This window comes from Copadichromis virginalis, linkage group LG1 (assembly GCF_057382275.1).
Source record: "Copadichromis virginalis isolate Kocher_CV1m ecotype Utaka linkage group LG1, C_Virginalis_male_GT1.1, whole genome shotgun sequence".
Lineage (NCBI taxonomy): Eukaryota > Metazoa > Chordata > Actinopteri > Cichliformes > Cichlidae > Copadichromis > Copadichromis virginalis.
In genome coordinates this window covers 33042352-33054566 of record NC_140618.1, presented here as the reverse complement: position 1 = coordinate 33054566, position 12215 = coordinate 33042352, and the positions used below count along the sequence as shown (strand labels likewise).

General features: G+C 38.4%; 1 protein-coding gene across 1 annotated transcript; it reads right to left on the bottom strand.

The window, feature by feature from the left end:
* Positions 1-1045: 1045 nt before the first annotated feature.
* cd44a (CD44 molecule (IN blood group) a) lies at positions 1046-5132 on the bottom strand. Its single transcript, XM_085460305.1, has 5 exons — positions 4939-5132; positions 2856-3647; positions 2700-2762; positions 2532-2610; positions 1046-2442 (listed from the first exon to the last, which is right to left on the bottom strand). The coding sequence occupies exons 1-5, from the start codon at positions 5009-5011 to the stop codon at positions 2265-2267; spliced, it is 1185 nt and encodes a 394-aa protein (XP_085316431.1). The 5' UTR covers positions 5012-5132; the 3' UTR covers positions 1046-2264.
* Between the last annotated feature and the right edge of the window lie 7083 nt (positions 5133-12215).

Sequence of the window (12215 nt, the reverse complement as noted above, 5' to 3'; positions counted from 1 at the left end):
TTGCTGAGAGTAAAGCTCAAATAGATTACATAAAGGGTGTCCTCCCAGTTATTTATCCATATGTTTGTTTCTTTGTTTTTTGTATGTATGTCCTTAATGTATGGATAACTGAGTTTCTGTTAATAATCAAAAGTCTGCTGTGTCCTAGAAATCATGTGTGTACGAGTGTGTTTCTGACAGAGAGTGGGGGAGATTAACGAAAAGAAAAGGAACAAAAAACTGGAGGTTTAATGAGAAGAAGTGGGGATGTCTCTCAAACTCTCAACAGACCAGTGCATTGTCCAGTGTTTTATTTCAAACCGTTTATTTCTTTACTATATGACAACCTTGCCTTGATGATGTCACCTGCAGAGTGCAGTTAGTATGATCATGATCACTGAAGCATTTCTGGATGAAAGCTAGTATGGATTGTCGCGCTAGAATAGAAAAGAGTAACAGAAGTTTTGTGAGTGAGGATGGCTGGGCCTTCTTCACAAGGTTTTGTAGCATCTACAAAACAGATTTAGATAGAAATAACAAGCTTGTAATTACACCTACAGTTAATTAGCTATGGTCACGTCTGTTTAGCAAGTGCACACTAAATTCTGCCTCCAGCACTCGCATAAATCTGACGCTGTAACAACAAGGTCATTGGATGTTGGCTCAGTATGTACATGTTTGTGAGTTTCACTCTGGTGTTCAAAACTAGATGAAACTGGGTTATTCATTTCTTTTTCATATAAGCAGAAGCTTATATAAATATATATATATAAATAAAAGTGCCTGCTTGCACTTTGTGTATATACTCTCTTTAGGTAAAAAGTGTACAAATCAAATGTATAGACTTGATATTTTTGTCATCATAATGGTTTTTGCTATTTAAAAAATTTATATAATGACCATAATGATATACAACTTTGCAGTTATGCTAGAACAATGCTAATTTATTTATTTAACGGGCCATTAGTTATCTCAATAGGTTGTGACCTTAGGGTTATTCATTAACAAAGAATCCATTACATGTGTTTGTTTTTAAGAAAGATTGCAAATTGTTTTCTGGGGAAAAAGTCCACTATTTGTCAGTGTGGGTACAAATTGTTATTGACCCACTGCATATTTGGTTGCTTAAGGGTTCTGAGCAAGCTTATGGGGGTTTTTCAGTATGTGAGAATATGGGTATCTCTAAAGGGAAAGACTGCAGTAAGCCAGTCATTTGTCACTGATTTTCTTTATGCTTCTCCATTTCTTTAATTTATTATTGGTCATTGTTTTAGTTGATGATATGTTATTAGTCAACTGGCCTACCATAGCAAGTGTTTTCTATAAAGATGTAAGACTTGTACCATCTTTAGATGATTAAACTCCTATTTTGTATCTTTGTTTGGGATTCTGTACACATGTCTGTCTGAGAATGCATTAAATATTTTCTTGTGTCTGACATTCATCATCATGCTAAGCTCTGACTGGCTAAATGGAAGTAAGAGTGAAGGGATTTGTGCTTCACCATCACATCACAAGAGCAAAAATATTCGTCTGAAAAATGGACCGAAAGTGTATAAATGTTTCAATGCATGTGTGTAAAGATTATTGTAAGCAAATAAATGTTTATTGATGAGCTACCATTGTGATTATTCCTCATAGGAGGCAGGATGCAGTACAGTATATGAATGTTCAGTAAGTGCATGTTACCACTGCTGAAGTGCTGTGCAGGCTCTCAAGAGGAACTAGACTCAGTGACCTGAGTACCATTCAGTACTCCAAGATTCCACAAAAAAAACAACAGAGCAGCTTAATATAAGTTACAGTCCACAACACAGTCTTCAATAAGATTATTACAGAAAATAGCTTTGTAACAAATGACACTTTTAACAAAAAAAAAAAAAAAAGGCCAGCTGGAAAAAAGGAAACCACGTGAATTACAAAGAAAAACTGGGAAAAAAACACTGTAGAGAGTTTAGCTCCATTTGAAATAAATGACATTACCACACTTTACCTGACCAACACATAATTTAAAAATTTAAAAAGAAAGAAAAAAAACGTAATAATGCAATAAATAGACTAATCAAAATTTACTGCAGCTATAAAGGTGTCATCAAAGTTTTTCAAAGTCAGTGGGGGAAAAAAGAAAAGACATATTGTTGTCATTCAGACAGGAATCAGAGGTGTGAGAGTCCAAAAAAATCCCCTTTTGCTCCGCAGTTTGGACAATTTTGTTCCTCTTTTAAATTATTGTGCTTGAAACACAGTCTCACGGTTCTGTTTTTCAGAGGGTTTGTTTCTGGATCTCAGTATGAGGGACCATTTTCTGGAACATCTTCCAGGGGAATGACAGTGTACTCCCCTGAATGTCCATTCTCCTTGGGTTTCTCATTAGGCAGGAAAGTCTCCATCTCTCGCTCCCTCTTCTGGTTCGAGAGGTTATTTGAAGCCACTGTCAGATTTGCCTGGTTTGGTCCATTCCACCTGCAACATAAAAAACATTAATTAAAATTCTGTGCTTTGAGAAGATCTACTCAGATATGTTGTTCGTTTCTCTGACATATGAGTCTTACTTGTGTCTGGTTGCGATGGCAACACAGAGTATTACAAGTGCTGCAACACCAACGATAAAGCCAAGGATGATGATCCAATCTGGTCATATGGGAGAGGTGTGTTATAAAGGTGGAATGAGTGTTATTCATGTATTAATTGTGCAGAAGTGTGGTTTTTGTCTGACTCACCAGGTGTAACGTGTCCTTTGTGTGTCGTTTCAGTGTTTGTCGTCTGCGTCTGTGTCTGTGGTGCTAATTGCACATAAAAATAGAATTGTAAACCCCTCCATATACACCACAACAATTTAACATACAGGTACTTATTGTTAATTACAAAATATTTACCTTTATTAATGTTCTCCCGATGCTGAAAATTTCGATTTTGTTTTGATAGTATTGATGATACAGTGCTAGTTTCTACACTCGAGCCAGATGTCATAGTGGTGCTTTTAGAAACCAGTTCAGACCCTGAACCAGAATCCGGGTTTGTTGTGATGTCACTGGTAGAGACAGTAGGATCAGTAGTTTGCGAGAAGACGTTGTTGTTTGAAGTGTTGATTGACTGGTCTTCACTTGTCACTGATGTTGTGGTGGTATGGCTAAAGAGGGAAGGTGAGGTATATCCTGAACCTCTCCCCTTTAACATGTAATGCTCTGTGAAGTCCGACGTCGGAGCATGCGTTGCTGTTGTGGTATCAAGTGCGATGGGTATTGTTGATTCGACAGCACTCCCCTCAAACATGTAACTGTCTGTGGAGTTAGAAGTCGGTGCATTTGTGGCATTCGTTGTTGTGGTATCGAGTGTGAAGGCGATCGGTGATTCGTCACTGTTCTCTCCTAAACCACTGCCATCATTCACGGCACTCTCTATGAATCCAGAGGTCTGAGCATTTGAAATACTCAGCGTTGTGGTTTCATGAGGTGAGATGGACGTTGTTAAGATGTCACTGATCTTTCCAGCAGCACTTCCTTCGGTCATATCTTCAGAGTTGTAAACCGGTGTCTGTGATGCTTGAACTGTGGCACTTATTTTGGGTGTTTCAGTTGTAAGCGTAGGCGATGGACCAACAATGAACCCCTCTGTCATGGCATCCTCAAGAAAGCCTGCATCAGGGTTGGCAGGGTTCTGGGTCACAGCTAGGACAAAGAAAAAGGAAAAAATCCATGTATCATCTTAAGTGTTTACCTACTGGCTCTGAAATGAGTAGGGAGGAAAGTTACCAAGCTTTGTTAAACACAAAAGGACCACACAGAGCTTATGTTGCTTCAGCCCAAAGTCTTGTGTTAGCTTGTTATGTGACCCGCTTTGATAAGGTGTGGTGAGAGACAGTAATAATTAACCTAGGTGACTATTCGTGTATTAGTGTGTTAACAAAAGAGAGACAGCTCCATCAAAGCATCAGTTTTAATACCACGCCAAATAAACCAGGCCAACATAACTGCTTTCTGTCTTTCAAAAAGTATTAAGCCATTGTTAGGATTTTGTGTCACAAAGGAAGGAAGTCACATATCTTCTGGTAAACCATTATAATCGCTGGTGAATAGAAAACATTTAAATTTTTATTTAATTGCTTCTTTTCTCAAATATTTCTATTTTAAGATACTTTATAAGTTAATTCATTCTTATATTTACCTGACATCTACAACTACTTGGTATTTTTCAAGTAGACCTTACATTAGCAGTATCTTGGAGCATGAATTGAGTTGTTAGCAGTTCTACTACCAAAGGTCCCCCTTAACCTTGTAGCCCATATTTAAAATGCTTTATGTTGTTAAATGCCACTTATACACTGATGGAATAGTGTAAGTAAACCAATGAAACTATGTATAGTTTAGATTTATACAGAAAGAAAGGAAGGATGAATGAAAGAAAGCGGCTCAGCTCAAATCACACATCTCCACTCTACATTTCTGCCCAGTCACATTCAGCTCTGGTGTTCCCTATGAGATTACATGTGTAACAGCTCTTCGCTGATCTTTGGTTTCAAGACAAATTCATTAATGCACCTCCTGGAACAGAACATTTCACAAAGACTTCTGTGTTTAATTGAGCTCTGCCAATGAGACCTGTGCACTAACAATGAAATGTGACTCGTTAAGGAAGTGCCATACTTCAAATATAAAGAGAAATTTAGGTAGTAGCAGGAGAGTGCTGACTCACGGGGTAAAGAGAAAGGCTCGACAGGAAGTGGTGAACTTTCAGTTGATATAAAGGAATTACTTTGTCTGAGACAGAACACCCTTTGCTCCTAAATCTTGCGATGGAATCTTTTTTATACAGCATCATTCATCATCAATTAATAAATAGCTTTGTTGTGGTTGTTTTTACAGTTTAACTATCAAAGACAAATCCACATTGAAATAAAAAAGCTGAAAATTCTGCTAAAAACAATTTACTACAATACTTATTAAAAAAAATACCACTTACTATTAACAGGTGTTGAATGAACAGCAGCAAGGAGTCCCAGAAGAACTCCCAAAAGAAGATTCCTCATCTTCATAATAGAGAAAGGTGCTAAAATCAAGGATTGGAAGTAACTAAGAGTCAGCTGGAACTATATTGCACAGTGAACTGATACTTTGAGCCAGATAAATCATGCCTTTGCCTTTTTATACAGCAGCAGGTCATAACAGCACAAAAGCTAGCGTCACAGAAACACACAAGAGCTCAGACACACCTTTTGACTCGCCTTCTTCCTTATCCACTTTCTCACGGTTTTTTTCTCCCTCAGGCACAGCACTCATGTCAAAATTACATCAATGTAAAGTTCCTGCTCAGGATTTTCCTTGCCTAGTGAAAGTTCTAACAAATGCGTTGCATGATGGGATTTGGTTATCATTTATTGCAGGGCTGTATCACATGAAGGCAAAACAAGAACATTTTTTAGTGTGTAGTAGTCCATGTGTTTCTGTTATGTTTCTGTGGTGTTTAACAGGGGCCAGAAAAAGTTGAAAGAAAGTGCTGCACAAACATATGCACCAAATGTCAAAACAGTATCAGTATCCTAATCTATAAACCTACTAAGATTATATAAGAAATGGAAAAATACAGTTTGCATGAAATACTTGCAAGGACCTGAGCCTGTCACTAAAGGGGTAGGTGCAATTTTTTTTTTTTAATTGACCTACATTTAAGTATGACATGTGGATTTTTTTTTAACAAGAAAGATACACACGGGAACTTATTCTGACACATTTGAATCTGTTAAAAGCCTAATAAAGTTAGCCATTGTTGCCTTTGTTTGAAAGGAGTGTATGAGTGTAAGATTACATCTCTCCATGTCTGGTAATGCAGGCTAGAAGCATGCAAGAGAAAAGAAAAACATACAAGGGATCATTACTGATTGCTCGGGTGTTATGTAATGCAATCCAACCAGCAGTTGAATAATAGGGAAACTCGGGTGAAACTCTGGGTACCATGTAAAAAAGCCTTCACAGAAATGGAAAAATCTGTTGATGACAGAAGAGAGGCTTGGAAACTGCTCAAGACTCAGTTAGACAAATGATACATTATGTGCAGTTCTACAGATGCATGAGACAACACATCATTTTTTATCACTGCTTTCTTATCATTCTATCTTCCATAACCATGTCACAGAAGAAGCCTGGCATTTTAACAAAACAAGGCAATACATTGTTGGCCTGGTTTCATAGTTTTAATATCCAATTTTTGACTTCACTAGGAAGATTTTTGTTACAATCTCAGCTGACTATCACCTTCCTGCAGGCAGTGTGTGCTGTATATAATAGCACTTGTGATATGCTGGTATCTGATGGAAATTGATGCATGCGTCACAGCAAGACTATTGCCTCAGGTGTTCTGGCGCATTCGTGAAGTTGTGACATTCGTCATGAATTACTCAGCGTGTGTGGGTGAGCTCTTGTCCAGACTTGTATTCCACACCCAGTAGAGGCTTGTTTCTGTTACTGTTAAGGATGGAATTTCACAATTTATTAGCTATGATGCACAGTAGGAAGAATCACCAGGCTAAAACACAAACCAGACGGTGCAAGTGATTCAATGATAATGAGGTACAATGCATGGAAGCCTTAGTCTTTCACATAGTTTGGTAGAACTATAGTCACGATTAAATTGTTCAGTTGAACTTTTAAGAGTATTTTGAGCTTTCAGATTATAGCTATGGTAAATGGACTGGTTCTTATATAGAGCTTTTCTACTCTATCAGAGCACTCAAAGCACTTTACCTCATTCAGCCACTCACACCAGCACTTTTTTCTATGCTCTTTCTATGTAAGGGCTTTCTGTCACACAAATATGTATCCATCTGAGTGCAACTTGAGGTTAGCATCTTGCCCAAGGATTCTGGAGAAGTTGAAGCAATGGCAAAATGTGGAAAACGAAGCACACCTATGAAAGCCAACTATGGGTTTCATCATCCTTAAGACAATATTAAAGGAGCCCTTAATATTGGGGTGGGGATACATGAATGGACAAACAGTAGCACACTTACAAAACAGCATGGCTTTTTTCAAGTGGCATATTCACTGGGTTTGTGCAGACCAATTAGCAACCATTCTTTGTTCCCTCTGCCTTACTGTTATCATGTTTCATACCATTGTTCCCCTCTTCAAAATCCCAAGGCATTCAAACCCAGTGACCTACACACTGCAACTGTCGAATTCATTTCCATAAGCATTTTTGTTTAATTGAAATGGAATGGAATTAGCACGGTGGCACGGTGGTTAGCACTGTTGCCGCACAGCAAGAAGGTCCTGAGTTCAATTCCACCATCAGGCCGGGGTCTTTCTGTGTGGAGTTTGCATGTTCTCCCCGTGTTTGCGTGGGTTCTCTCCGGGTACTCCGGCTTCCTCCCACCGTCCAAAGACATGCAGCTTGTGGGGATAGGTTAATTGATTAATCCAAATTGTCACTAGGTGTGAATGTGAGTGTGAATGGTTGTCTGTCCCTATGTGTTAGCCCTGCAACAGACTGGCGACCTGTCCAGGGTGTACCCCGCCTTTCCCCCTATGACAGCTGGGATAGGCTCCAGCGCCCCCCGCGACCCTGAAAAGGATAAGCGGAAGCAAATGGATGGATGAAATGGAATAACTATATTTACTGGATGTTTCTAAAACTTTTATGCATAAATAACTCTGCATGTAATTCCACTGTATAGACATGACCACACGCTTATACATAACTACTGATTGTATTTTAAATTAAAACCATGATTGCATGACTTTTATTTTAAGTCAGAGCTTTCAACGCTGTGTTTGGATTTAACATACCATGGTGGGAAACAAAGAACAATAATGCTCAATATGATCAACTGAAGAAGAGCTCTAAAAAACAAAACAAAGCAAAACAAAAAACCTAATAAATAAAAATGTACTTTGTGAATTTAAGATTTGTAAAATTTAAAAAAACTTTGCTTATGTGTACATGCTCATCAAAATAAAAAATACTGTTTAAAATGACCATGAGAAATAATTCTCCAGGCTTTCTGAAGGCGCTTCAAAGTTTTTCTTTGGACATTACTATTTCAGTCATTTTCTGTCCAGTCCTTTTACCATTTTTTTTGTTTTCAAGCCACTTAAGACTGATCTGTGAAATCCTTCATGCATAAAAAAGTTACCCAACTAAATGGATGAACAACTGTTGTTTCTACACATAACAGAAAGCCTAGCAAAGAACACATTTTAAACTTCACTTTATTAAAAGTAATCTTTCAAAAAATAATACTTTTCCTATTTTTTTCATTCGACTTTGATTTAATAGTTGATTTATGCACCAAAAAGTGTCATGGTCCCTGTGCCTCTCTGGCTTGCTCATGTTGGCCACAAGTTTGTTCTGTTTTTTCTCCTGCTTGCCTGGGTGGAGCTCATTGTGGGCTCTCACCCTTGGCCCACCCGCCAGCAGTGATTACTACACCTGTTGCTGATCAGGCAGCGTCCCTCTGGACTATTTAACGCTGCAGCACAGAGTAGTCGGTGCTGGAACGTTGAACCTCCCGTGTTTGTCTGCACTTGGATCCATCTGTTAGCCGGGACAGAAAGGAGATTTTCAATGGCCTATCATAGTCAGAGTATGAGTCTCTACAACTGTCTCTAAAAAATTTGAGGTAACTAGAGAAGCATATGACAAAAGAAAAAGTGTCAGGTCTAAAAACAATTTCTATACAGTAGATGCAAAAGTCATGTCCTTAGGGAAATGAAAACAGAACAATGTTTTCACTGGTTCTTCAGTTGATCCATCTACTGTTCACTGCAGCCTCATCAGAAAGTGGCCTCAGTGGAAGGGTGCTTTCAAAAAGCCATGGTGTGATGAATCCAAATGAGAAATTGTTGGCTCATATCATCTGCAGCATGTATCAGGGAGGTCGGGAATGAGGTACTACAGTGAATGTCTTCTCAGCTCTGTCATGGTTTGAGATCTTGTCAAAATTAATGGAATTCTGTACATAGAAAAATATGGGTTTTTTTAGCATGGCAATGGTCCCAAACACACATCCAATGCAGTAAAAGCATACCTCGATAGAAACACACACAGTGAAACAATATGAGCCATGGATTGGCTTCCCCAGAGCTCGGACCTCAACATTACTGAAGCAGTGTGGGAACATCTACCTAGAAGGGAACAAAAGGTAGCCAACATCAAAAGAAAAGCTTTGAATGTTCTTCAGAAAGCATGGAGAAATGACAAGAAAGCTTGCCTAAGAGAGTTCAGACTGTGCTGAAGAATAAAACTGATCACACCAAATATTGACTTTCAAGCTTCTGCTGCTGATGTCCGCTGGACACACTGCAGATCACCTTTTTCTGTGTTGTTTATATAACACTGGGCAGTGTCTCTGAGCCACCAGAGTGAACAGTTCCATGTGTCTCTCACAGATTGGCTGGTTCAAATTATTGTAGGTTTACAAGTATTGATCTACAGGTGTAGTTTTCACCTTACTGTCCAGTTTTCCGGTATTTCCAAGAATGTTTGCAAGTTTCACTAAAGCATTGCTCATAAAGAAATGATGGATTTCTCAAGACTTTTGCACAGTGCCGTATATTGAAGGCAATGATATTCTCCTCTTCCGTTTCACATTTCTCTTGCAACAAAAAAATCTTTTGCTTGTTCTAACCATTACTTCCTTGTTCAGCTCTGGACTGGAATTCTGTTATATGGGTTAATCTTCGCTGGAAAACAGATCAGACCTGCTAACAATTCTGAGGAAGTACACAGTTATGAGTTGTGACCCTATCTGGATGACATTCCAACCTCAGAGATGCCCCATATTGCCTGGAAGCAACAAGAAGGAAAGCAGTTTAACTGGAGGGCAGATAGAATGGGACTCTGCCAAATAATTTTCTTCCTTATCAACCAGCCAGTAGTTTTATTTAGGTAGGGACGTACAGAAATGTTTCAGAAAAAGGAACATGTATATAACCTGTTCTAAATTACTAAATGGTGTTTTTGTTTCTGTTTAGGCAGGCATTTTTATTTTTATTTTTTTGTGCTGAACATGCAATTGGCCGACTATGTGCTTCACTGAACATGTGATAAAACATTACCTGGCATGAAACAAAAAAATTGCAGGTAGGGTGCCGCTCCTTTAAGTTGTAAAGTAACATGGGAAAAGTCATCACATCATGGAAACTGCACAAACAAACAGCCAGTCCACTTTGTTACTGTCGGTACACCAAAAGGAATATTTGATTAACCCCTTAAGACCTACCATAGAACCAAGTCCGCCAGAGCTTATATTATATTTTTACATGTTGTAGAGCCATTTTTGGGAGCATTTCAAGTTGCTATACATCAATACAACCATTACAGCCTAAATTTTAATAATATGCATGCATTAAGTGCATAGTAATTACATAAATTGCAAAAAAGTGCAATAAACTACAAAAAAATTGAAAATCGTTTTTGTTTTTTAACATATATTTCTAGTTAGAGAAATTTAAGAGGCGTATCCCTCAAAACTGTAAATACAAAAAAGTTGCACAAACTAGTTTCCCACCACAGGAAATTTATTTTGAGTGTCTTCATAGTTTTATTTTTGAAATACACCAATTTCTATACACTGCAGGAAAAACGAAAATAAATATTATAGTGCAAATTTGCAAAAAAGCAGCATATGCATCAAAATAAACTATTTCCAGCAGTGCAATATGAGTCCTAAGCATCCCAGAAACGACACAGAAAGTCATAAAGTCAAACATAACTTTTAAAAACACCAGTATAGGCTCATGAGGCCTTGATGGTAAAAAACTACATTTCCGCGAAAATGACGTCACTTCCGGTTCCGGGCAGGTCATGGCGGACATGCGATAGTTCACGCTGATGGATGTAGGAAGTGTTATGAACAGCTGATCGGCTCGGCAAAGCGAGTTTCTGGAATATTATGTTTTTGTTGCTGCAAGCGCTTTTTATGCAGTTTTAGCAAAGCTATATGTGGAAGGAAACCGTGACCGAGGACAAGCTGATGGCATAAGATGTAAGTACAACTCCTCCGGTTTCATATGCAAAAAAATTTATTGCGCTAGCTCATGTGGTTGCAGTGCTACCGGGATTTAAAAATAGTTACGCAAAACGGAGCGTGCCCACTCTGACCGGTTTTAAAGGGTTAATAAATAAATAAAATCAAGAGACAGGCCCTTTAACAAACATACTATCTTATAGATCTTTAATATGACCTTTGACTTTGACATCTTCAGCCATTCCTCCTTCCCTTTTTTTTTCTTTTCTTGCATGTACTAAAGGTTTTAAATATCCCACAACATTTCAGTGTGATTCAAAAATGTTTCTTGTTGTAGCTTGGTTGCTGGTGTGCTCAGGATCATTATTCTGCTGAAAGCTCCAGTCAAATACTTTAAAAATATGGCCTCGCATTATCTTCAAGCTCTCTTTGATATGAGGCCTAATTTATAGATGAATCATTGACGGACCAGTACCTGAAACCACAGACATTACCCAGCAGAGCTGTATGTTAGAATGCAAATGTCAGACTCAGTTGGTTCAGACATTAAACGGTCTTTCCCCTCGCCAGCTCACAACTTCAAAGTCTGTGTGATGTCTAATTGAACCCATGTAAAAATAGTCCAGGTAATTGTTCATTTAGTGAATTCACAGCGAGCGAGTGGGCGTCATGTGTCTTGCCTCCTGCGGGTTCTATCCAGGCGTGTAAAGCAGACTATCTGTGAGCTGTGAGCTACATGTGAGAAAGGACAGCTGCTGACAAGATCCTCAACTGATTGTCCCAACATTGCCAGGAGTTTGTGTGAAATCAAAGAGACTCCAACTCATAGAATTTCTAACACCATGCTTCACAGTTGGTATGAGGTTTATTGGCAAACTGTGTTTTATTCTAATATTCTTTTTGCACTGCAAAGACTGCGGGGGCCATGCGTGATGAAATTTTCAGATTCTCATAACTTGGTGAGGGAGCCAAGTCTGGACAAATCTGAAGTTGTCTGCTCTTTTGCTGCTTTATTTATCTGCATTTGAAAGATATTTCGATCTTGGTGTAAAAAGCTTGTTTATTATGGTCTCACGTAGGAACCCTGTTTCCAAACCTCTGCTCCACTGGCTCAGGCTTTTTAAAATGCGGCAGAGATTTTTCCTCATGTTTTCTTAATCAGCAGAATTCCCTAAAAACTATTGAGGTGTTTTCATCATATGTATTTTCTTGTAAGAGATTATCATTTTTTCCCTTTAAAGACAGGACAGATTATGTTTTTAAGCAATGCTTT